The sequence below is a fragment of the Rhinolophus hipposideros genome, assembly GCF_964194185.1.
Source record: "Rhinolophus hipposideros genome assembly, chromosome: 20".
Classification (NCBI taxonomy): Eukaryota; Metazoa; Chordata; class Mammalia; order Chiroptera; family Rhinolophidae; genus Rhinolophus; species Rhinolophus hipposideros.
In genome coordinates this window covers 34,774,291-34,799,336 of record NC_138066.1, presented here as the reverse complement: position 1 = coordinate 34,799,336, position 25,046 = coordinate 34,774,291, and the positions used below count along the sequence as shown (strand labels likewise).

The following is a 25,046-nucleotide window of genomic DNA, read 5'->3' as shown; positions in this document are numbered from 1 at the left end:
GCTACCAGCCCCTACCCAGGTGGGCCCCCGTCCTCCTCTGTGCACCTCTGCCCACCACCCCTTGTCCCAAGGGGAAAGCGTCTCCTTGTTGGGCCAGACAGCCAGGTTGGAACATGAGTCCTCACCACAGCTGCAGGGGTGACAGACAGGAAACTGAGCCCCCCTCGCCCCCACCCTGACAACCCGCCCTGGGCTCTCAGGAGAGGGAGGGGGGGCACCTGACCCCAGCCAAGGATTCATTCTGTCTGGCTTCAGAACTGAGGCAGGTCAGCCTGGGGGTCACTGACCCCGTCCACACCCTGATGCCCGCCAAGGACAGCCCTGGTGCCAGCTCCCTCCGTAGTCTCCATGAGATCATTGAAACAAACCCTGGATGCCAACTGGCCTCCAGGGCACTGCCCAGTGCCAGGGGACTGGACACGGAGACCAGGACTACACAGCAGAGGCAGGGTACAGAAGGGGGACTGGCCAGCCACCCAGTTTACAGCTCTGTTCCTCCCCCCACCCAAACGGGATGTACCCACTAGCTTTGCCATATTTAGCTCAGATGCAGGGCCTGTTCCCAGAAGTGAGCATGGGGGGCACCAATGGGCTGGCCCCCACAACTACAAGGAAAGACATGAAACTGAAACATGATTGAGCATTTATTGCAGCTAACGGGGGTGCTGGGGGCTCCAGCCTGCCTCTGCCCACTTCACGTCCCCCTCCCTCCTGTCTTCTCCAAGACTCCTTCCCGGTAATTCCGAGATCCCCTTACACTTTTTCTGTCCTTCTCTGAAGCCGTCCTGGCCCAGAGTCACCCCTCTCAGGGACCTCTCAGCCTCACCAGCAGCTTTTGTCCCTCCGCCTGGCGCTGGGGGTACTCAGTTGTGCTGGTGCCAGCTCTCTACCCTCAGTGCCCACTATCTTTGCTCCCCTCCTTTTGGCTACTCAGAGGACCCAGGCATCCTGGCCTCTGGTTCCCTCCTCCTCTAGCCCCCAACTCTGGGCAAACTACAAAGCACCCATGGCCACCAGCTCCCCTCCACGGTCCTAGCCAGGAAGGGCCCAGTCCAGGGTGGGCACAGTGGAGCTCGAGTCAGTCCCTCTTAGCCTCTCTGTGCTTCCTGGGACATGGAGCGCGACAGAGAGCGACGAAGGGCACCTGGCTTGCTGACAGACACCACAGGGGGCAGCTGCTTGGTGATCTCTGCCATATCCTGGCGTTCCACACACTGGCCACCCAGGGCTCTCTCCAGTGCCAGCAGCTCCTGCAGCTGCGTGGGGGTGTCTTCACGGTCCTCCTTGGCGGCACTCATCTTGGTGGGGGTGAAGAGGGGCAGTGGTAGCACCCGCTGGTAGGGCAGCAGGTATTCCTGTAGCCCGCGGCCCAGGATACCCATACGCATCACCAACCAGGGGGAACGCTGCACCAGCGCCTGACACTGCCCCTGCTGGTGGTAGGTCTCATGCCGCTGGGTATCCTCTTCATGCAGGGAGCAACTGGGGAGGAGAGGGTGGGGTCACGGAGCTGCTGAGAGCTGTTGCCCTCCAGTCACAGGCTGGGTGGGGGGACCCCCTGGGTGCAGGAGAGGTGACTCCACGTCACTCTCCCTTGCTCCCACCCCCAGGAACTTTGTGCTCTGGCCTCTTAAGACTCAGCAAGGGTGCTCGAGGGGAGGAGAGGAGGGACCCCGGCTAGCCAGCACTCACCCCTCCTCAGGGCGAGTGAACAGCGTCAGATCCTTCCATTCAGCCCAGAAGGCCTCTCGACGCTCACAGTTCTCCTCAGACACCAGGCAGCTCAGCTCTGAAGTGGCCATGATCCGCCTCACTCCCTCAGCTCTGCTCCTCCCAGGCCCTTTAAATAGACCCCTCCTCCCCCTCCTCCAGGGGCTATTTTCAGCCCCTTTGGTGTCAGATGCTATAAGCAGAGCCAAGGTCTGATGGGGAACTCTAGGCCCGGGGCGGGGGTTGGGGTACCTGGACTCTGGCTGGCCCCAGGTTGGAGGTCAGCTTCTGAAGACATCAAGATACTGCGGTAGGCACAGGGGTTCAGAGCGACACCCCCAGGTGTCTGACATGCCTTAGACACTGTCTGAGACCAGGCACATGCCCAGCCTCGTGCCATCTTGGCACCTGCCCTCTGCCCCACCCCTTCCCCCTACCCAGGGAAGACAGTGGTTTGTCCATAAACAGAGCAGGAAAGTGAGGGAACTGAGGCCCCTCTGGGCTCTGGACCAGGTGGTCAGCTTCCCGCTACCCCCCCCACCGGCCCCACTGCTGTCCTCTGACTGGGCTCAAGGGCACATCCCTGGACCAAATCCCTCAACAGGAACTAACAGGGCAACCACGTCCTCAGACATCTGCATCCAAAGGCCTGGTCCCCGACCACCACCACACTGACAGGGATACTGGCAGTTCACTCCACACTGGGAGTCTGGGCACAGACCTTTGCCAGGTGTCGTCTTCCCCCATGGCCAGTGGTCAGAGTGGTCTCCCAGGTTGGAACAGTTACAGTGAAGGGAGTAGGTGTGGGAGTGGCCCCCAGCTCTACTCCCAACACCCCAAGTGGGGTGAAATGGGGTGAGATGGCAATCCAGGGGCTCCGATGAGTGGCAGTCAGCAGATCTGGCTCTAGCCCAAGTCAGCTATAAACAGGTGTGACCATGGGACAGTCCTTGCCCCTTTCTGGGCTTCATTTTCCCCACTTTCTGGTCATAACAGCCTGACCAAAGCTCTGGGGTCTGCCAACTCCAAAGTGTCACCAAGGAGGGGCCTGGCTCTGGTTCAGGAGAGCAGGATCGGAGGATGGCTGCTGGGACAGCCCAGCGCCCAGCTGGCACAGAGGGTGGTGGGCATGGTGGGAGGGAGGAACAAGGGCACTGCTGAGTGGACAATGCAAAAAGGGCACCAGAAGGGGCAGTGAGAGGAGCTGAGCTAAGGACTTGTGGGGACAGCACGGCACCAGCGGCTGGTAAGACCCACAAGCACCCACTGGGGGCAGAACTGCATACTCTTGATTACTGAGGCACTATGCCTGATTCTTGGTATCTTTCAATCTTATAATAGCTCTATGATGTAGTCAGTCTCATTTTTACAAAGTAAGAAATGGAAGCTGAGATGCAGATTTGCCCAGGGTCACACACAAGCCAGGCCCCACATGGGCCCCCCTGGCTCTAAGCAAGTCGACTCCTTTGAAAACCTGCAGACGTGAAGGGAAGAGAGCAGCGCCCAGGCCCTCACCTAGAACGACTCGATGCTGCCCCTTGTGAGTGTGGCGGGGCACAGCGGTAGGTGAGTGGCGCTCAAGAGGCTAAGATCCCAGTGGGGCCTCAGCGACCAGGAAGCCCAGGCCCCACCTCCAGGCTCCCCACCTCTTTTGGGACCCCAGGAACAGCCAGAGCCTGCTGTGGGCGCAGCTGGGTCTCTCCTACCTCTCCCCAAACCTTTACTGGAGGCCTTAACCTGACGTTCCCTCACAGGAAGCCTCCTATGGGGGTAGGACATTTTTCTCTGACCAGTCATCTGCCCAGCTGACCCATTCAGGAAAGTATGTGTGTGTTGGGGTGGGGTAAGGGGGGTGTTTCCAGGAACTGGGTCCCCGCTGGCTCCAGGGGAGAGAGAGTGTCATGTATCTGGCCATGGTGATAGGTGGCTCACTGCTTCCCCACCTGCATGGTGCTGCCCTCCTCTTCCCTCAACAGGCCCAGCTGGAGAGGGTGGTTTTTCTTCTGAGTTCATGTTTTTAATTGGCTCAAATTACAAAGGTCCCCAAGGAGGCCCTGGGAGGAGGGAGAGAACCTGGGAGAGGCAGAGGTTCACTGCCAGCACCCACCATCCCCACCTGCCACCCACTGCCCCACAAGTACATGTGGAAAAAGGTCCCAGACCCTTTAAATAATCCTAAAAAACCTTGACGAGAGCAGGCCACTGAAAGGGCTCCTGTACCTTACCACCGGTGAAAAGGCTGCTCTGGTCTCCATCCTGCCCAGAGCCCTGGCCCTCACCCACCAAGGCGGAGGCTCCCAATCCAGATGTTGTCCCCAGCTTGGCAGGGGACAGAGGACCTCCTTCTCTAGGAGGCAGGGACGCCATGCCTGTAAACATCAGCAGGACACTACCCACCCGCTGTAGTGGCAGAGCCCCGGGGTCCAGATGCTCTCCACCCCACAACCTGCTGTGGCCATGGCTCCCAGGCACAGCGAAGTGTGGTGGAGGGTGGCAGCTTGGCGCCAGGGGGCTGCTGTGAGAGGACATTTCTCTCTCCCACTGCTTGAGGCCAGGTCCTTTGCAGGCAGCCCCACGGCCTCTCTCTCTGGCTCCAGAGACTGTGTGACAGGCCCCCAGGGTGGTGAGAGGGCATGGTTATGCCCGGGCTCCCAGCTCACTGACGCGCTGCCGCAGGTGAAAGGCAAATTCAAACATGGTGGCTGCAAGGCTCTGGTGGATGAGGTACCTGGGCAGGCGGCCCTGAGGAAGGCGGGAAGGAGTTCCAGGGTGGCTTGTCCTCAGCAGGGGCTCCCCCCTCAACTGGCACCAGCAGGGAGTGCTGGGGCTACAATGCAGGTGCAGCTCTGGAATGCAGCCTGGGCCACCCTCTCCCCCTCAACCCTGGCAAGAAGGACATGCTGTGCCCAGGTCTTGGCACCAGCTACACAGACCCGGAAAGGGCGGGGCTGGCAGCTAGCCACCCCTCCGTGGGGCCTCAGGAGCCAGAGGTAAGAACCGGGAGGCACAGGCCCTCCAGTAACTCAGGCCGAGACCATCCAGACACTGCCCCAAATTTGTAAGAAAGGAGGCAGGGAGTAGGGGAGACGCTGAGCAAGACAGGGAGCTCCCAAGGTCACGCAGCCCCCTGCACTCCACCAAGCCTGCCCTGCACCCCCACCTTGAGATCTGTGTTAAGGATCCAGAGGAAAGTGCAGACGTGGGGGTTACTGGTCGACTTGAGCACGATGAAGCCCCCAGGACCATTCTCTCCCCTAAGGAAGAGAGGTACAATTGGGGGGACCTTGGAACCAGGAAAGGCCCCTGACTCCCCACCCCATTCTTAGCCCATCTTGGACTGGGGTGGAAGAGAGAAGGGAGCTGCTGACCTAGCAACTGCTACCCTGCCTGAGTGGGGGCCAGGACAGGTGTCCCAGAGGCCACAGCCCTCCATCCCCACCCACCATGTGATGCTCGCAGCCTGCCAATGTTTGCACACCCCCCTTCCAGCTCACCACCCTCTGAGCACTCCCAGCTGGGAGCTCACCACCTTCCCAGCCCTCATCTACTCTGTCCAGTGATTCTAGGTCAACTCTAGCTGTGAGGGGGTGGGCTACTCTGGCACGTCTCACCCCTGCTCAACTCAGTGGACAGTGTAGTGCTGGTGGGCTCCAGGAGGGGGCGCCATCTCAGGAGGCAGTCAAGGCCTGAGCTGCATGGTTCACATCCTGTGGTCATTTAATTTGCCCACAGCTCCACTTTTTTTTTTTTTTTTTTTAAAGGAGGGAGCAGCTCACAGGGGCCCATGCGGGGATGGAACCAGCAACCTTGGTCTTATCAGCACCATGCTCTAACCAATGGAGCTAACCAGCCACCCCTCCACTGAGCACTCTTAAGCCCACTCCAATAATAAGGAATTCGGCACCCCAGGAGGAAACAAGCTTGCCCATCATCAGCCAGCAGGACTGTGGTGGTGCCGAGAGCAGAACCTCAGTCTGATACTCAAAGAACAGTGCTCTGTGCAGAAGTCCAGGAAGGATGGAGGAGTGAGGGGGGTGCCGGGAGGAGCCGCCTGCAGCACGGGTACACAAAGAGAACTGCAGGACACCCTGGAACGGGCAGCAGGAAAAGTGAAACTCTGCTTCCTTTGGCGAGCCCTCCGAGCTCTCCAGGAGAAAGGCAGGGGAGAAGATGAGGAAAGGGGACTCGAGTCCCCTCAGGAAGGAAGTTCAGCTCCAGGCTGCAGAGCCTACTGCTCAGGTTGCCGGACTAGTGCAGCCTCATGGCTCCCAGCCCTATCCCTGGCCCCTGGTCTACACCCTCCAGCCATTATTCCCCAAGTCTCCAGCCAAGAGAGCAGCCGATTAGCGGGATTAGGAGTCGGGAGGGGTAAAGCCCAGTGGGCCAGGGGCTAGGAAGGTGGCCTCAGCAGGAGAAAGTGCCCAGCTGTACATACTGTACCCTGCCCTGTCCTCACAGCCACTGAGGGAGGGGCTAGTGGGGCTCACCTGACATATTTGTGTGTAGGGGGCTTGGCACAATGGGTCGCGGCGATGCCTGACGACAGGTATCGGTCTCTGCGCCTCTCAATGCGTCGGACGTTCACAAAGTCCCTGGGGGAGGGAGAGTTAGGTCAGGGGGTGCCAAGCCCAAGATGCAGGGGCAGGAGGCCTGCCTGGGAGGAGGAGCTTGGTGGCTACCCACCTGGGGGAGACCACACCGCCCGCAGCCCCTGCGGATACATCATAGGAGATGAGGGTGTTGTCTTCCACTCGCTGCAGGATCTGTGGGGCGTCAGGGGAGACATGAGGTGCAGCGCACCCCAGGAGAACCCCAGGGACAGGGCCCCAGCACTTCAGGAAACCCCCAGGCGAGCCTGCTATCTGCTCAGGTCCCCTTAAGAGCCATTCCCATTCGCGGGCCCTGGGCTGGACCCTGTGAGCACTCCTTTTCATTTTCCGATCCTCTCCAGGAAGCACTAGTGCCATCATCCCCGTTTTACAGACGGGGAAGCAGAGGCACACAGCAGTTCAATGCTATGACTCAGGGCCCCCTGGGGGTAACTGGTCACAGTATGATGGCCCCGCCCCGCCATGTCGCTCGCCTCTGCCCCGAGACGTGGTCAGGCCAGGCCCCCGGCTCAGCTCACCTGGCAGGCGGTCACTGTCTTATTCCACAGCACCATGCTTTCGGGCTGCAGGATCACTTCCTGGTACACCAGCTCCGCGGGGCAGGCCAGGAAGCTCTGGGGCAGGGCGGGCGGAGGGCTAGGTGGTGCCAGCTGTGCTCAGGCACACCAGCCCTTCCCTCTTGGAGGGAAAAACCTGCCAGAAGGCCCCTCGGCCTCTTTCTGGAGTCCCAGACTGAGCAGGACGCTCCAGAACATGCCAGAACAGCCATTTCCCTCACTCACCTTCAGGATGAATGTCTTGCCATGAAAGGGAACCTCGATGGTGTATACAGTATCCCCATATTCCTACGGGAGGGACAAAAGGGTGGGTGGAGGGTGGGAGAGGGCATGGGGGGCTGGTGGCACACGAATGGGTGACAGGTAAGTCAGGTTTTTAACAGCTCAGGGCAGAAAACTCCAGGAATCTGGGGATATTTGAGTAGCCGTTAAAAAACAGTGGTTCTGACAAATGTCCGGCAACAAGGAGAGAAAGGCTTTTGCTATCAAGTTAAAAGACAGGAGCACAGCTGTGGCTGCAACCGCGAAGAACCGTGTCTCCAGGCCAACAAGGGCTGCCAGAGGAACTGGCCAGAGAAAGGGACAGGGATGTTTTCCCCGTTTTCCAAGCCCTCTGCCATCTTTTCAGATAATATTGTTTTGATCATGAAACAAAACACCAGACACAGGGCAGAAGCCTGGCTTCCCCTTCAAAGCTGAGCTGAGAGAGCAGAGCAGCAGGGAGGTGAGGGCAGGGGGGTGTTTGGGGGGGAGCGGGGGGAGGGGCACTAGAGACATCTAATCCATCCTGACCTCCTACCACGTGGCCAACCCCAGGGCCCAGCCCCACCTCCTGGGGCAGGGATATGGTTCCAACCCTGGTAATCCTCGGGCTTATTTCTTAGGCCTCAGAAAAGGGAACAAAAACTCCCAACACATATGGGCGAGTCAGGTGGGAGAGGTTTCTTACATTATTCTTCTCAAACTTCCAGTTCTCCTCTTGGGCCAAAATCTGATCCACCACCGCCGTGGCCTCCTTGCCCTGGCGGATGTACTCCCGCTCCTGGCCAGGGATGGGAGGCGGGATGGGGTCACTCTGGGGTCACCTTGTTTGTGGCTGGTTCTTTCTCTAGACACTCCACACATCCCATGGAAGCTTGACCCAGCCACATGTGAGGTGTGACTCGTCTCCTGGGCCCTGCAGGATTCCTGGGGCCAGGAGCTGTGGCTGTGGCTGCTCCCCCCTGGTTCCCAGGCATGAGGTAGACCAGTGGGCCTGACAGATAGTGTGGTCAACACTCAGATGGGCACTGCCTGGCATTCAGGCTGCTGGGGTCTACCCTCGGCTGGGAAGCCCCTGCCCATCCTGGCTGAGGCCAGTGCTGGCCACTCTAAAGGCAGGGTGGGGGTGGGCGGCCAAATACCTGGGCAGAGAAGCTTTTCTTCCCGACACCTTCTTCATCTGATTCATTGTCAGACCCTGCAGAGAACAAGCACCGATGACAATGGGAAGAGGTGGGGAGGTATGAGGATTCGGGTATAAATGCAGGATGAGGGGCGGATGGCAGTGTGTGTGGGAGGCTGGCTATCCCTAGGGAACCAACCCATAGAAGGAATAGAAACAACAGATCCAGCCCAGCCCACTCCTTATAAATCCCCTCCCTCAAGGCAGTTCCCCCACCCACCAGCCCATCACCTGCAAAGGATTCTGGGGGTGAATAGAACTGGCCCTCGGACAGAGCTCTGGAGAAGAGTAGGGGTCCACGGGCGACAGTGGCCTGGGCAGCAAGATACCCTGGGAAAGCAGACATGGGCAGCCATTGTCCCAGACCAAGGACGTTAAGGCCTCAGCAGCCTGGGTTCCCCTGCCCCGGGCTAACTCTTGGAAGCTGCTCGGGTTGGCAAGATGGCTCACAAGTGGCTCCATGGGCTGACACTGTCCTCTCTTGGGGCTGGGATGACCCTCGCTGCCCCACCCCAGCACTCACATCGCTCCTCCTCGGCTTCCTGGGGCAGGACTTTGAAGTCAAGGAACCAGGTCTCCAACCAGGCAAGGACAAAGGAGACGATGGGGAGCAGGTAACCGAATGCCCCTTTGCTGAGCAGCTGTGGAGGGAGGGCGCTGAGCTCCATGCAGGGGTCACCCCAAACCAACCCAGAGCTCAGGCCCCTCCTGGGGCTGCCGACTCTGGCATACAACCACAACCCACTCTTGGTACGGGCTGCTTGGGGACCCTCTACGGCACATGCCTCTGGATGGATGAATGGATTCTACAGCAGGCTAAACTAAGGTTAGGCTGGAGGAAGAAGAATTTTCTGTCCTTGGGGCTGCCAGGGGGCAAGTGGGAGAAGCCAGTGAAGATAATTCCTTGGAAATATCAAAGGACCGGATATCCCCTTACCCCAACCTTGACAACAAGGGCAGACACCCAAAATGAGAGAAATAGTCCCTTAGGAGAAGTCCATCCCGCAGGCCACGCCCACCCGACCAGCCAAACCCCAAGCCCCTGACCTGAGAGAGGATGACCTTGACGATGAGGAAGGCACTGGACACCAGCGTGGTGACCTGCCGGTGGGGGCGGGGAGGTGGAAGGAGAGAGGGAAAACGGAGGCTGGCGAGTGAGTCTGCAGCCCCTCCCTTGCACCAGCCTCACCAGGGCCCCCGAGCTGCCCGGAAAGTGGCATCTTACCGCAATCACCCACCAGTGCTGGAGCCGCAGCACCGCGTAGCCCAAGAGTAGTCCTGAGAAGCGGAAGAAGGCCAAGACCTGGGGTGGGGAGGGGCAGGGAAGCCATCACAGGCAAGCCAATGTCCCTTACCCCTGCTGCAGGCTGGCATCGCCCTCTAGTCCTGCTCCCCCCAGGGCCCCTCCACATGGGTGTGCACGCCTCAGGAAAGAATGGCTGAGTCAGGGTTTCTCTGGAGACAATCTGGATGTGACCTTCTTGCACAGGGTCTTCTCTTCCCCCTCCCAAGGGGACTCTCTGAAGCTGGGCCCTCATTTAAGAAGCTTTTTGCAGACCGAAGGTTCCCTGAGGATGGCAGCCAAGTCTCCCTGATCAGGTGACAATGTGCATCGCCGAAACAAGAGAGTCCAGCCAGAGTCATGTCCCTCCCTGCCCCCAGGACCCTAAGGTCACTCACAAAGATGTCAAAGAAGGAAGTTTTAAAGTTGTAGTGGATGATCTCCTGTTCCAGGTTCTTCCGGATACCTGTGTTGGTCTGAAAGAGAGAGATACAAACAGCTCTGCAGGCAGAACCCAATCCCCTGGGCTGCCCCTCACCTCCCAGAATGGGGCAGCGCAGGGGGAGGGTGAAACCTGGAGGAGAGGCTGTCAATGCTAAGCCACCACCCAAGGAGGTCCCCAAAGCACCAAGGGAGCTCATCTAGGGGCCAGGGACCCCAGTACTAATAGGGTCCAGGCAGCCCAGAAAGGCAGGGCTGGGCTCAGGCACTGATGCTTGTGGGCACACCGCCCAGGAAGGGGTAAGCGTGGAGGGCCTCGGGGACGTGCAGAGGACGCGATGGGCCATGCAGGTAGGCAGGGCTGGCAGACAGTGTGCTGGGAGCCTGCCTTGCACATAATTTCATCTCCCTCCCACCGGTGCAGTACACATCTTTCTAGCCAACCATCTATCTGGGGTGATGGGGGCCGGGGTGGGCAGTGGTGTCAGACGGAGCCCCAGGTGGCAAATCAATTGATTAGGTTTGTGCTTAATGGGTAAAATCCATCACCCTGCTGGAGAGGACAGTGTGGAGAGTGGGCAGGCTTGTCCTTGCCCCTGTTCCTGCCCTAGCCACCCACACATTTTCAGTGAGACCTCTGAGACCTCGGCTAGGGAGTGAGGGGGCCTGGTTTGGTGCCAAAAGCCAAACTGCAGCCTGAGGGGGTAGACCCTTCACAACCACGTAGACACGTAGACTTCTAATCCCTGGTAGATGATCTGAATTGGGGGTGAGGGGGCTCGTTAAAGATGTAGATGTTCAGACCACCGAGTCTGAATCTCAGGGAGAGCTGAGCATCTGGAACCTTTATAAAGCTCCCGTGTGATTCTGGTACTCTACGGACTGCCTCCCCACCCCCACCCCGACACGAGAAACCCCCTGCACATTCCCACCGGGTGCCTCTACCTCAGGACCACTCTGAGCCCCTCAGAGGCCAGCACCCCCATGCCCTGGCCTGACACCCCACCCCACCCCACCCAGGCCCGCCTTTTCCTCCTCAGACGGCTCTCTCTTGGGCTCCACAGCCCCTCCCACCCCTAAGCGTCCCCACCCCTCACAGCTCTGTCTCTGCCCTTCTCTGTCCAGAGAACTGTCCTTCCCTTCCACCTGGGCACCGGCCTGTGCTGACTGCATCAGGGCTCAGGAGAGCCGAGTTCCGGTCCCCGCTTGGCCAGTATCTGGTGGCGAGCCCTAGTGCAGCTCTTGTAACCCTGCTGGGGTCCTTGTGTCCACTGGGCAACACATAGACTGTTAGAGAACTAAAAATATATAGGCTCCAAAACACGAAAGTAAAATTACAAAACTGAAAATGAATAAAATTTTAATTAAGTGTCCACCAAGTGAGACATTACGGTAACTCTACTAAATGTTAAGTCCAGCGTTCTGAAACTTTTCATGACATCTGAAAACAACTTGGAGGTTCGGTTTTCTCACTTTGCAAGAATTGCCAAATATGCATGATGACTGCTGAGCTATTACAGCCAATACAGCCACATAGTTTCAAAAGTAAAGTTATCAAAATATTTTCAGCTCTTTTCTGGAAAGGAAATATATATTGAATGAAGGATGTGGGTAGCTTCAGTGCTTGCTTTGATGTTGAATGGGACCTTCAAAAGGAAGACTGCTGAGCCCTCAGAAGCTGTTTGAACGGCCGCAAACCTTGCGGGGCCTCAGCTTTTTCATCAGTAAAATGGTCCCTAAGGTCCCCTGTGGCTGTGGTTCTATCTCGCTGAAGGTGCCAGCTCATCTCTGTGCACAAGGGACAGTCACCCGCAGAGCCCTACTTTGCCCTCCAGCTCCATATGCCCAGAATCAAACTTATCCTCTTCAGCCCTAAACCAGCCCCTTCTCCAAACTCCTCATTTCTACCAACAAAGTCATCATTTTCCTGTCACTCGAGCTTGAGACCTGGAGGACAAGCATCTGCCATCCGGAGCTCTGACTCCCTTTGCAGGGGGAAAGGAGGGGAGGCTCAGAGAGGCTCCCTTGCAGAGGTCACAGCTAATAGAGGAGGAGCAGGTATAGGGCCGAGTCTGGGGTGCTCTACTCCCCCAACTCCCGCCTCTGCGGTCAGGTCCTGCTCTGCCCGCTGGCCAAGCACGGCACAGGGAAGAGGGGTGCTGACCCTGCACTGAGGGCAGCTCCGTCTCCAGGCTGCTAGGTGGCATCTCACCAAACCCAGAGAGGCCAAACTGGGGGGCACTGGAGGAGTTTCCATAATGGGGAGGGAGAGCTGGGAGTTTTTACTGTCAGCTCCTCACTGTGCTCTGCTTTCGGCCCAGTGCCTGGGACACAGCAGGGGCTCAAAAAATGTTTGCTGAATGAATGAATGAAGCCAGAGAGCAATGGAAGGCAGAAAGAAGACAAAGGTTTCAATAGCTCAACCAGAGCCGGTTGGGGTCTCCCCTCCTTTCTCAAGAGTGTCCACTAGGGGGGCAGTATGGCGCAGAGATCAAGAGCAAGCTCTGGAGCCAGAGGGTCTGGGTTCAAACGTGCCTCCCTCACATACTTGCTGAGAGACCTTAGACAAGTGACTCAACCCCTCTGAGCTTCACTTTCTTTCTCCGATAGGTGAGAACAGCTGTTCTTCCCATTCTTCATGTTACTGACTAAGGCCCAGGTGTCCCCACCAAGACGGCGTGTGCCCCCAGCCTCAACCCCACTCACTCACGTTCAGCTCAATGATCCAGAGCAGGGAGATGAACAGCAGGTCGAAGGTGACAAAGAGGCAGAAGGTGCGGCGGACATCAGAGATCGTCTGGCGCTTCTCAGGAGGTGGCAGGAGGAAGTGCGACGAGAGGCTCTGGCTGTGAGACAGCGATGAGCCAAGAGAGGCCACAGCCGGCAGGCTGCGCTCCAAGTCGCGGGCCAAGTCCCCAGACAGTTTGTTCATCCTGGTGGGCCCCCACCCCCAGGTGGGGAGGGCGGGGCTTCAGAGGCACACCTGGGGGGAGGCGAGATGTCAGGGTCCTGGAGGTCTGCGTCACCGATGTCATGCCTTCACACACAGCCTCCAGGGACCCCATTGGCTCCCAAACACGTCTGCCGCGGCCCCCTACCCCGTGCCAAGCCCAGCCCAGGGCCCTCTCTGCCCCAATTCCCCCCAGCAGTCTGACTTCCGGGCTGGAGAGGTTTGAGCATTCCTCTCGTTTGGGCCTCCTTCCTCACCACCCCCTGCAAAGCCGTGTGGCCCCACACTTCACCTGTGGAGGGCTTGGGGTCCTCCCCAGTGCCTGGGGGCACAGCCTACTCCGGCCAAACCCAGCCCTGTGGTTCAGCCTCTGGTCCTGTCAACAGCCTCCCTCGGCCTGCACCCACCCCCAGGGAGGAGAGGGCCCAAAGCTCTGTTCTTTGTTTTCCAAGCACAAAGCCACATTCCCTCCCAGCAGCCAGCCCTATCCTCCCACCCCCTCGTCCATGGCAACTGGGAGGGACCTCTAGAGCAGTGCTCAGCACTGGGACAGCGGGTATGGAGGAAGGACGTCTTGGTCCCTTTTCTCTAGCGCAGTCCCCCAACCCCTACCTCGGCCCCAACCACCGTGGGTGCTCCTCTGGACACTACAACTTTCCCCTAATGGGCGTCTCCAGGCTGCCTCTCTAACCCTGCAACAACCGTTTCTCCACACAACAACCAGAGAAAGCTTTTCAAAACATAAATCAGAGCCTGCCATTCCCCGCTTACAACTCTCCAAAGGCTCCCATGGGTCCTTGGATAACAGCCCTCCTCACATGCCTTTGCAGTCAAGGCCTGCGGGGTGTGGCTCGACCATGCTCCTCTTACAGCTCCTCTCAAGAGGCCTGCCCCCGTCTCACTACCACTGCCAGCCTGGCCTGCGTTCAGATCCTGCAGAGTGGCAGCCGAGTCCGGCCTCGGGGCCTTGAACCTGCCTCTCTCAGCTGCTGCGTGGAATGTTCTTCCTGTCCTTTCAACTGGCTGCTCCAAAGCCATCACCTCGGAGCCTCCTGCCTCCCGTTCCCAGTCACAGTTTTATATATATACATTCTTCAGTGAACTCATCACTGAAATGATCTTATTTGTTGTCAAACGCCACGGGTGCAGGGTCTTTTCCTGACTTGGTCACTGCCATCTCTTAGTGCTTGGCACAATGGCTGGTGCCTAACAGGTGCTGAATAATTGACTGTTGATCCAGAGGCTCCCCTGGCCCTCAGCAACGTGCTATGCAGCGGAGAGGACCAGGGCAGATCCTAAAGAGAACAAGAACCAGCCACTAGCCAAGGCTCCACTGCCCAGAGAACACTACCCACAGCCGACACTGTTTCAGGCCGACTCAGGCCGACACAGGGCAGGATGGTTCTTTCTATTCTACAGGTAAGATAGACAAGGCTCAGAAAGGTAGACACTTACTTATCCCTTAACTGCCTGTGCAACCCTAAGGCTGAAATTCTCAAGAACCCTAGAGACAAAAGGGGTCCCAGGGCACTCCCTCCCTACAGCCCCCAGGCCTAAGGTCTCCGCTCCATCAACTGGCTGACAAGGGACCAATGAGGCCCTGCGCCCTGGATGGGGGAAGAAAAGGTTCGGTCGAGAGCCAGAGAGGAGCTGACTGAGTGTGGTGGGGCCTGAACTTCTGGGACTCCATCAAGAGTGTCCCTGAGTCTTCTCACAGGTCAGCAGCAGGGAACTGACTTGGGGCCAGTGGAAAGGGAACCATAGATGTTTGTCCCTGACCTTAAGAAGGCAAGATCTAACCAGTCTCTCTCCTGATTCGTTATTTCCTTTAAACTTTGGCTATACCTACTACCTGCCACAGCCCCCTCAATCTACTAGGTCCAAAACAAGCCCCTAGTTGGTGGCCAGCAGGAGGTTCTGAGCAAGCCAGCTGGTCTATCCCTCTGCCTCTACATAAGTCCCGTGGACAGGAGCTGACGGCTCTCAGCACAGGCACCAGCTCACGGCCACCCCCAATACCACACTCTTGGGGGCCCCCAGGACAAGCTCATCTAGAGGGTATTGAAGGAAAGCCGGGCCCCGCTCCAGAAGGAGGCTGTCAGAGGAGGAGGTGACAGGCCACTGGCCATGACCCCCCAGCATCTATCAGCCAGACCTGGTGCCAGACGGCACGATCAGGGTATCCCTCACTGCGACAGGGCCACAGCTCCTGGGCAGGTGACATTTCCTTGTCTCTAACAGCCCTCTTATCTCCTGTCAGACCTGTCTCCATCTCTCCCCTTTCCTGTCTGTCTCACAAACGACCTTTCTAGCTTTTCATTGTAAGTGTCTGTGTACCCCGTCCCCGCCATCGTTACTTCGCCCGCTGTCTGCGTCTTCTTCCCCATCTCTCTCCCTTTTATGAGTCTCCCTCTCCACCCCCATCAGGTCAGCATCTCTCTCCCTTTCTCCAGTTTTCTCTTTAGCTCCTTCTCTATCTGCCTTCACCCTGTCTCTCCCTCTTCCCTATCTCGCTGCAGGGCACTATGGCTTCCTTACTCCTAGTCTGCTCCAGTGTCCCTCTGTCTTTCCCCCTGGCTTTCTCCCTCCCTCCCTGGGGGCAGGATTGGGTGGCAGCAGCTTGGGTGTGAGAGGCACTCAGAGTGGCAAGAGCGCTGACACATACTCAGACATCCCTGTGGAAGCGAGAGACACAGATGGAGGCTGAGAGCAGAGGTGTCACGGAGCCTGGGAGCTGCAGACGCAAGGGTGTGCGGGAGCCAAGCATAGGGGCTCTGAAGCAGGGCTGGGGGTGGCTGGCCAAGAGTTGGGGGGGGTTCTCTATCACCCTCCCCCATGACAGCAGCTCAGAGTCCAAATACGCCAGAGCTTGTAGAGTAAAACGAGCCCAGTCTTGGCACAGGCACTAATTCCGAGTAACTTTGGGCAAGTCCTTTTCACCAAGGAAAAAGGTCAGTGGTTTTTTTAAAACCCCTTTTAAGAGAAACTTAATAACATAAAATAAAACCTTACTTGGAACCTCAATATATAAAACAGATAAAACGAGGACTGTCGTGGAGCCTGCCACAGAAAGTGGCCACAGAGAGCCCCACTAGTCAGCCTTTCCTCGAACCCTGGGTTCACCCCTGGGGCACCTCCTTGGGTGCACCCTCAGATGGCTTCAAAAGGCCTTTGAGCCCCCTCAGACCACCTGCCAGTCTAACAGGTGAAAAACATCTTGGCTTGGAACTGCGCTTAGCAGTCCCCAGAGAACCAAAGCACTTGTTCTCTGGTCCTTGAGGGCGGAAGGTGGCAGTGCCAGCAGAACAACTAGACTTCGCTTCCACCCCACAGCGCCCACCCTCCTGAGAAGGGGGAGGCAGGAATGAGTGATGTGAGGCTGCCACCCAGACCCTTGGGAGCAACACTCCCCTGCCAAGCCCACCACCTGCTGTCACTGGCCCCTCCCCTGCACCTTTAGAGGTGTCAGGAGTGGAATGGCACATGTGGCGTGAAGGAGTCCACACAGGATGGCTACAGACTTGACTCTGGATGTGTGTTTACGGAAGCTGAACTGCTAAGGTTTGGGGGGAGTGGGAGGGAGGGAATTGGAGGTTTTATCACCCTCGGTTGGAAAGAAGGGTGGAGAGGAATAGGCAAGTAGGTCTCGGGAACAGTGGAAAGCTCCTGAAGCAAAGGGGAGGGGTGGGCATGGGAGCTCACACCCCCTCCCAGGCCTTGCCTTACTCACCAGGAAATGCTAGTACCGCCCAATTGCAGTAGGAGCTTTGGGGTAGGGTCCTGGGCTCAGGGCAGACAGCAGCAGGCAGAAAAGAGAACTGGACTCTGAAATCAGGGTTCAAATCTCAGTCTCCCCTTAACTAGCTGTCCGATCTGGGGCAAATATAAGCATTCTGAGATTCAGTTTCTTCAGTTGCATTAAATAAAGGCAACAATAATATACAGTAAGTCCTTACTTAACCTCGATAGTTTCTGTGACTTGGAGACAACGCATAACGAAACTAATTGATATAAACAAGAGTTAAGTTCCTACGGCAACGTTCTAATGAAACGATGTTGAACCAAACAACGTTTGAGGACCTGCTGTACTTAATGCCACAGACATACACTTAAAAATGGTGAAGATGGGGCACAGCCGGATGGCTCAGTTGGTTAGAGCGTGAGCTCTGAACAACAAACAGGATTGCCGGTTCGATTCCCACATGGGCCAGTGAGCTGTGCCCTCCACAACTAGACTGAAGGACGACTTGGGGCTGATGGGCGCTGGAGAAACACACTGTTCCCCAATTAAAAAACAAAACAAAACTTACCACCTATGTTAAAAAAAAAAAAAACGGTTAAGATGGTAAATGTTATGCTATGTGTATTTCACCACAATAGAAAAGGTAACGATAATTGCTACCTTCTCAGGCTGGCATCTATGTACCCGTCAAGAGGAGGTAGGCAGGTGCTTGGTCAGTGGTGGTTGAAATGGAACAAGTAGCTGGCAAGGTCATCCAGGTGAGAGGGAAATTAAGTGTGTGTGAATGTGTGTGTACGAGGGGGAGGGCTTATACACTACAGTGATGTGTAATACAATCTCCCCAAAAGGCCTGGGTTCAAATCTGGGCTCTACAATTCACCTGCCAGGTGACCTAGAGCAAGCTCGCTGAGCCTCAGTCCCAAGTTCCCTCATCTATACATAAAAAAGGCCAAGATATTCCAGCTTTAGGCAAAGGTGAATTCCCAGGTGGGGGTGGGGGCAGGAAGTGGGGGGGGGACTGTTCTGGCTCCCCCCACAGGATCTGGCTGGGGGGGGGGTGGAGTATCAGACCTGATCTCAAATACTACCCCTTCCCACCAGTGCCCAGCCCCACTGCAGTCCCAAGCTTCCATCTCCCCGCCTTATCACCCACCGCCAGGTTCTGATTTCCAGTTCTTAAGTGGCAGAGATGCAGAAGGGTTCCTTGCCAGCCTTCAGTCACACCCCAGGGACAAGCTCCAGTCATCTCTCTGCAGCTCAACACCCCAGCTGCCTGCAGCTCCCAGCTGGTGTTTCCTGGCCGAGGCCAGGCTGCAATTTGAACAATGCCCCTTACTGTGCAAGCTTCAGAGGCTGCATCTGGGATCTGGGGATACCTGTCTTGATCCTGGGTTGTCTGGGGCATCAGAGGAGATAGCAATGCAGAGGAAGTGCATAGAATAGTGCTGGGCACCACAGTAAGTGCGTTAGACATTCACCTCTGCCACCTGAGTCTTCTTGACCTTTCCCACCTCCCAACCTCCTCTGGAGGGCCGGGCCACATTGTACAAGGACCAGTTAAGAGTTTGTTCCAGAGAGCTGTGCTCTGTGAACTCAGGATAGGGGAACAAATCTCATATATATCCAGAAATAGTCCACATTTCTGGGTAGTGTGGCTTCTCCAAACCCTGTCCCAGGGCCGAGGGGACAGTGGACACAGGCACGCAATACCTCCCACGCTCTGCATCCTCAGGAAGTGCTAGCATTAGCTCCAGCCAGCCAAAGGGGATTTCCAGTGGGTCCCTAACTCAGCACAAATCAGGAGGAATCAGTGACGCCGAGAAAAAACTGGACTCCAAACCAGAAGGTTCAAATCCTGGATTCCTACATTACTAGTCACGGAACCTCTCTGTGCCTCAGTTTTCTTCTCTGTGAAACGGGGATAACAACACTTACTACAGGTATTATAAGGATTAATGACTTTTTAAAAGTAATGGCCTAGAACACTCTCTGACACAGAGGATTAGCTCGTATGACATCCCTGCCTCTTCTCTAGAGGAAGACACAAGTCTTGAGCTATGACTGCCTCTGTGAGATCGCTTCAGGCCAGGGCTGGTGTTGTTCTGGGTCAAGCTGCCCTGTTAATGCCGAGGTTAATGGTGAATCCACAGACGGACAGAGGCAGAGGCTCTGGGTGTGGAACAGGTTGGCCTTGGCCCTGTCCTGCTGATGGCCAGCCTGAGAGGGAGCTGGTTTAGGGAGGGAGGAGAGCAGACCAAATGGGCCTGCGGTCCATCCAGATGGGCCAGCACAGAAGAAACACATCCGGCTGGCAGTGGCCCATGTGGCAGCCTGCAGACATCCTCTCCCTTACTCATCACCACCCCCACCCCCAAGAACTACAGCGATGGGATAGGAGGAGGAGACTGAAGCTTGGAGAAGCCTGCCCCGTCTCCCAGCCAGGATGGGGCAGAGCTGACCCCAGAGACATGGAGGCTTCCTCCCCACGCTGGACTGGGACCCACTAAATGGGTCCTAGACATGCAACTGCTGTCTCCAAAGCCTCTTCTAGACAGGAAGCAAGGTGTCAAAAGACCCCAAAGAGGTTAACAGCCACCCAGCCAGGGCCTGTGCAGAGCCCAGTGCCCTCCCTTCCACATGCAAACCACCCACAAATCCTGTTGGCTCTTCCTTCAAAATCCACCCAGCATCTGCCCACTGCTCACCACGACCACCACGTCACCGGCCCACTGTCATCCCCCATTTGCTGCAGCTTACTGACCACCCCGTTGTCCTTGTCCCAAGTCTATTCTCAACACAGCAGCCAGAGTGAGCAGAGAAAACTCAGAGCACACCTCCCCAACGCCCCAAACCTCTAATGGCTCCCGGCTGGCCCAGAGTTAAGGCCAAAGTATCTACCCTGGCCTCCAAGCACCCTCTTCCCCTGGCCTCTTCCCCTTGAACCCTCTGCTGCAGCCACACTGGGCCCCCTCTGTTCCTTGGGCCCATCGAGCACGCTCCCACCCCAGGGACCTTGCACTTCCTGTCCTCCGTCTGGAGCTCCTCCCCCAGGTCTCTGCATTGTTCCCTTCCTCCATTCTGGTCTCTGTGTCCCTGTAGAGGCCTTCCCTGAACTCCCTATTTAGCCCCACCCTTCATCCACTCACCCTGCTTATTCCCCACAGCGCTCATCACCGGCTCATAGTATGTGTTTAGCAGTCTGTGTTTACTGCCTGTCTTCTCCCACTGGAATGCCAACTTCATGAGAGCAGGGACCCCCAGTGCTCTGCTCACTGCTGCATGCCCAGCACCCAGAATAGCACCAGGCTTATAGCGGACACTCAGGAAATGTGTTGAAGGACTATTTACACCCTTCCTTACAGGTGCGCGTGCACACACCAACGCCTTGTCCGGTCTAGACTGCCTCTCCTGGAGCTGGACTCCATCCTCTGCTGATGTCTCACCCTGCCCAGAGCCCAGACACCCCTTCCACCAGTGGGCAAGAGGAACTGGTTTCCTGGACACCCTTAGGCAGGGTGGCTGCTCCCCTCCCGTCCCTGAGCCCAGACTTGCAGGAAAAGGACTGGAGGTGAGTTAAATTCCTTAGCAAAGGTCAAGGAGGAAGGACTCGCTCACTTGGCAAGACCCCAGCACTCCTCTCTTGCTTTGAGGGGTAATACTCCTCCCCCAATACTCTCCTAACCACTGGCTGCTACAAGGACACCCAAGGCCTGCTGGTCTCCCTTCTGTGCGTCCATTCCCCGCTTCCTCATTCTAGAATGACCTCCTCCCCCTGGGGGAGAACTCTTGACTCTGCAGAGACCAGTTCAAATGTCACCTCCTGGGCAAAGCTCTCCCTTACCCTCCAGGCTGCCCCAACCCCAGGTGTCAGGACTGGCTCAGCGCTTCCCTGACACAGACTTGAGCCTCAAAGTCGTCTTCCCTTGAGCCCATGAGTGTCTGGTTATGCCGCATGTCTAGTAAGTTCACTGCTCTGTGCATCTGTAATGCCCACCCTGGAACAGGGTAAAGTGCATGGATTTGGGGTTGGTCAACAGACCTAGAGTCAAAAACCCAAGGATATTCTTTATTAGGCTGTGTGCCCTTGACCAAATCAATCTCTGAACCTCAGTCTCTTCATCTATAAAATGGGGGTATCACAGTGCCCACTTCACAGAGCTATTAAAAGGATTAGAAATAACACATGCAAAATGCCTGTGACTAATTAACAGTAGATATTACCACTATTAGGGGCCACGGGTAGGGTTAGAGGCAGGGCCCTCTGGTCCAGGCATATCCAGCATGGCGCTTTGCCCAAACTGAAGCTCCCATCAGTACTGCTGGGGGGAAGGATGGGCTCTGGCCTCAGGTAGCTGACCCAGGATGGCACTTATTAGGCACTCCTGTAAGTCAAGGCTCGATGGCCCATGCCATCAACCTTGGCACAGTTAGCTGACTGGCCCCTACTCCACCCCACCCACAGAGAGTTTGGGATATTCCCTGGAGAAGTAGGAGTTCAGTACGAGGAGGACAGGGCGGCAGTGACAAATGAGATCTCAAAGCTAAAGCCAGGCTCCATTTCCCCCTTCCTCCTGGGGAAGTAGAAGGGAAGTGTCAAGCCAAAACAGAAACTATATTCATCACTGTACTGTACCCTCCCATTCCTGCCCAAGAGGGCTTCTGACAGTACAGTTTACTGGGAAACCCTAACAAACGGAGAACTTCTCTGCCCTCCTTCCCCCTCCACATGCCAGGCCCTATTAAATGTCTGGATGCCCCCAGCTGACTCTACGACCCTGGCCTACTCAGGCCCCATCCCACCCCTCAGAGCTGTTGGGTAAAACTTGAGGCTAATGAGGTCGAGTTCTCAAGGTCAGTGTGGAAAGGGCCAGTCATCTTCCAGAGAAATCTCAGTCTTATCAGCCCACTTATCAAAGTGAGTTCTCCGGCAGGGGTGGGGGTGATTCAGCTCACACTCCTCCAGCACCAGCCCAGATGGGACAAAAGCCAGGATCAGCCACTTCTCAGCCAGAAAAAGTTCAGAGGGATATATTGGTCAGATGGGATGGCCTCCTTGTCTCTTGTTCCACTGATGTGACAACTGTCCCTTTGGGGACCAGGACCCTGAGGCAGTTTCCAGAGACATCTATGGACCTAGAGTTGGGAGACAGTTCTTAAGTCCCCGCTGAGTGATTCTGACCTTAGCTGCAAGTCTCAGCTACCTCACCTGAAAATGGAGCCGACAACCTCTGCCACTCCCTGGAACAAATACGTGTCAAATGTACAAGATTTTAGTTCTCACCTGCACAAATCTAGGTGTGTGAGAGCCCGTTTAATGCAGCACACAGTGGCTGGGGACACTCAGTGGCCCCCAGTCTGGTAAGGGAAGCTGATAAAAAAGAAATGGTACCACGCTGTGGTCAGCGCTTTTAGGGAGGAAAGAACAAAGGACCATGGACTCCCAGAGAAGTGAGCATCTCACCCAGGCTGGGGTGAGGCTAGGAAAGCCACAGGGAGGAACCATCCGACAGAGGCCTTGAAAAATCTGTATCTGTCCCATCTGTCACCGGAGGCCTGGAGGATGAGCATCCCAGGCAGGCAAAGCAGCAGGAACAAAGGCCCCGCCTCAGGTCTAAAGCACAGACCCAGATAACAGGCTGACCCTACCCAGGGGGCCTGCCCCCAGGGCATGGTTCAGATCACCCCAGGGCATGGTCTCCACAGGCTCCTAACCTAAGGGGGTACTTCCTCATAGCCAGTGGAGGAAAGGAATCCCCAATCTCAGCGGAGGAGGCTGCCTCTGCTCTCCTGCCTACCTCCGCTCCCTCCCCCCACAAGAGCTACGTTCAGAGGACCCCGCTCTCCATTCTCTGAGCCCACCCGGTCTCCACCTCCCTCTGGTAAACTCATCGTCTTGCACTAAGGCCCTTCACTAAGTGTCGGCTCTTTTGGGAAGCCATTCTTGGCCTTTTTCTGCCTTGGGTTCCCCAAGCTTCATGCAGTTCTCTAGAATTAGTGCTTGCCATGTAAATTTATCCATTTCCAGATTCATTTCCTGAGCAGACTCACAGTCTGGGTCTTTTTCACTCTCGAATCTTCATTCGATAAATCCAGATCCTGCCCTCAATGCCCTCCACCCTAGCATTTTACTTACTGAGAAAGAGCCAGGCTCTGGGGCTCTGGGACAGAATGAGAAGCCACATCAACTGTCCTTAAGCAGCTTATGAAATTAAAAGTCATAACCACTGCTCTCTATTGTTCTTATATAAACAATAGCTAATATGTATTTATTGAGCATTCGTGCATGTGCTCAGTTTTAAGTCCTATACCCACATTATTTCATTTAATCCTCACAATAACTCAATGAGGTAGGCACATTACTATCTCAATTTTACAAATAAGGAAACTGAGGCACTGACTTCATCAAGGTCACAAAACAGAATGAGAACCCACGAAGTCTGAGTTAGAAGTCTGAATTTTCAACCACTATGCTATTATGGAGACGGTGTTGCAGGGACACAGAGGAGCAATATTTAGCCTTTGGGTGTGGGGAGAAGGTGATCCAGAGGCTGCCTGAGCAGAGCACTAAAGGAAAAGCAGAAGGTAGCCCAGCAGATTGGATAAAACGGGCTTTGTAGGTAAAGGTGCTGTGTGTGCAAAGGCAGAGACACAAAATAGCAAGGTGTGGGCAAGCGCATGCTGCAATGTCATATCATTGGACCTTAGGGTGTACACAGGAGGCTCAGATCATAGAGAGCTCTGCAAACTGTGCTAGGAATTCAGCCTTCCCCGTAGGCAATGGAAAGCCATCAAAGGGTTTTAAGCAAAGTAGTGACCCTATGAGACTTGTGTTTTAAGAGGATCACAAGAGTTACAGTTTGGAAACTGAGTTGCAGGCAACCAGGCCTGGAAGTTGCTGGGAAGCCACTGCAGTCATCCTGGTGAGAAATGCCACAAGGATAGTAACCAAAGAGATGGAGGTGTGAGGCCAGGTGTGAACCATGTTCAGGAAGTTAGACGGACTTAAGTCTCCTCTTAGATGTGAGAATTGAGGGAGAAGAGGAAATGTAAGATAATGCCCAGGTTTCTGACTGGAATGGGAGCATGAGTCTGCAGGGGAAAAGACCATTTCGAGTTTAGACAGTGAGCTCCAGTTGAAGTGGAGCTAGAAGGCCAAGTCTGCGACCCCAGGGAGGGGTTGCACTGAAGTTGTAGAGCTGAGCGTAGTTCGGGTATTTAGGCGGTGTAAAGCTGAAGCCCCCGGAACAGATGAGACCAACCAGATTCAGTGTACAGAAGGGCTGGAGCAGAGGAGAATGTGAAACTGTACTTCTGTCAGAGCAGTAGGAAGAAAATAAGGAGATGCTGACGCAGAGGAACCAAAAAAAAAAAAGTCACGTGTCAATTATGTCAATTAGAAATGACTGTCAGGGGTGTGATGCACCTATCAGAACTCGAGAAAGATACTTTAAAGGGCCCTTTTTATGTCAATTAGGAAGTTATTCATTGAGATTTCCAAAGGAAGTTGGGAGAGACCGGATATCAGTGGGACGCAGACTTACAGGAACCTGTAGATATTTTCCTCCTTGTCTGGGAACCCTGACCCCTCCCCATATCCAACTCCTGCCCTTAATACAAGCTACCATCAACCCCTCGCCTTTCCCATCGCAGTAAACAGGCGGGTTTTGCAGGGCGACCCGGGGCGCACTAACCGGACCCTCTCGAGTGGACGGGCCGCGGAGGGTCAGCGCGGTGGACCCCCGAACCCCGCGCGGGGCGGAGCGAGGCCGAGCAGAGGAAGGGGGCGGAACCTGGGACGCGGGGGGTGTGAGAAGGGTCGGACGGAACCAAGAACGGACACCGGGCAGGGAGGCGGGATCCGCTAGCAAGACACGACCCTCGTGGCACTACCTGGTCCTAGTGACTTCTGCTGGACCCACCTGCTCCATGTCAACCACCGGCCAGGCTCTTCTGCCCCAGCAGCTGTCTGGCTCCGTGGCCCCCGCAACGCCTCCGAGCGGAAGGGGATCCGGCGGCGGCGCCACTTCCGCCGCTGAGTCCGCCCTCAAGAGCGAACCGGGACGCGCGTAGTCCTGCAGCCCCGCCCCTTTGCCTCAGCCTCCTCCCCCACGTCCTCCAGCCCCACCCACAAGGGCCGGAAGTCGGGGCTGCAGCTAAAGTTAGACTTCAAGAGGGTCTTCCTAGAGTTAGGGAATGGGGAAGCCCAGGGGTATCGTCGTTATTGAGCCATGTAGGCTTGGCACAGTGGAAAAAAGGGAATTTCCTGAGGCAGTGCTGGGGGGACGGAATTTGGAGGAATCCACAATTGCT

General features: G+C 56.2%; 2 protein-coding genes across 4 annotated transcripts; both read right to left on the bottom strand.

The window, feature by feature from the left end:
* Positions 1–626: 626 nt before the first annotated feature.
* TCAP (titin-cap) lies at positions 627–4,327 on the bottom strand. The gene is made up of 2 exons (XM_081027130.1): positions 1,693–4,327; positions 627–1,482 (listed from the first exon to the last, which is right to left on the bottom strand). Exons 1-2 carry the CDS (start codon positions 1,800–1,802, stop codon positions 1,089–1,091), a joined length of 504 nt encoding a protein of 167 aa, XP_080883256.1. The 5' UTR covers positions 1,803–4,327; the 3' UTR covers positions 627–1,088.
* STARD3 (StAR related lipid transfer domain containing 3) lies at positions 3,714–24,823 on the bottom strand. Of its 3 annotated transcripts, none has more exons than XM_081027126.1 (15): positions 24,656–24,823; positions 12,755–13,027; positions 10,002–10,079; positions 9,547–9,624; positions 9,369–9,422; positions 8,845–8,962; positions 8,553–8,651; positions 8,281–8,336; positions 7,827–7,919; positions 7,103–7,165; positions 6,839–6,934; positions 6,394–6,473; positions 6,198–6,302; positions 4,871–4,964; positions 3,714–4,452 (listed from the first exon to the last, which is right to left on the bottom strand). In XM_081027126.1, the coding sequence occupies exons 2-15, from the start codon at positions 12,974–12,976 to the stop codon at positions 4,348–4,350; spliced, it is 1,341 nt and encodes a 446-aa protein (XP_080883252.1). In that variant the 5' UTR covers positions 12,977–13,027; positions 24,656–24,823; the 3' UTR covers positions 3,714–4,347. The 3 variants fall into 3 exon arrangements, with proteins under 3 accessions (XP_080883252.1, XP_080883254.1, XP_080883253.1); XM_081027128.1 differs by lacking the exon at positions 24,656–24,823 and adding an exon at positions 13,766–13,826; XM_081027127.1 differs by lacking the exon at positions 24,656–24,823 and adding an exon at positions 13,287–13,496.
* Between the last annotated feature and the right edge of the window lie 223 nt (positions 24,824–25,046).

Coding starts and splice junctions, on each gene's coding strand:
- TCAP (XM_081027130.1), bottom strand. CDS start 1,802: ATGGCCACTTCAGAGCTGAGCTGCCTGGTGTCTGAGGAGAACTGTGAG. Junction 1,483..1,692: donor TTCACTCGCCCTGAGGAGGG/GTGAGTGCTGGC, acceptor TCTCCTCCCCAG/TTGCTCCCTGCATGAAGAGG.
- STARD3 (XM_081027126.1), bottom strand. CDS start 12,976: ATGAACAAACTGTCTGGGGACTTGGCCCGCGACTTGGAGCGCAGCCTG. Junction 6,303..6,393: donor GGCGGTGTGGTCTCCCCCAG/GTGGGTAGCCAC, acceptor TCCCTCCCCCAG/GGACTTTGTGAACGTCCGAC. Junction 4,453..4,870: donor TCCTTAACACAGATCTCAAG/GTGGGGGTGCAG, acceptor CGCCTTCCTCAG/GGCCGCCTGCCCAGGTACCT.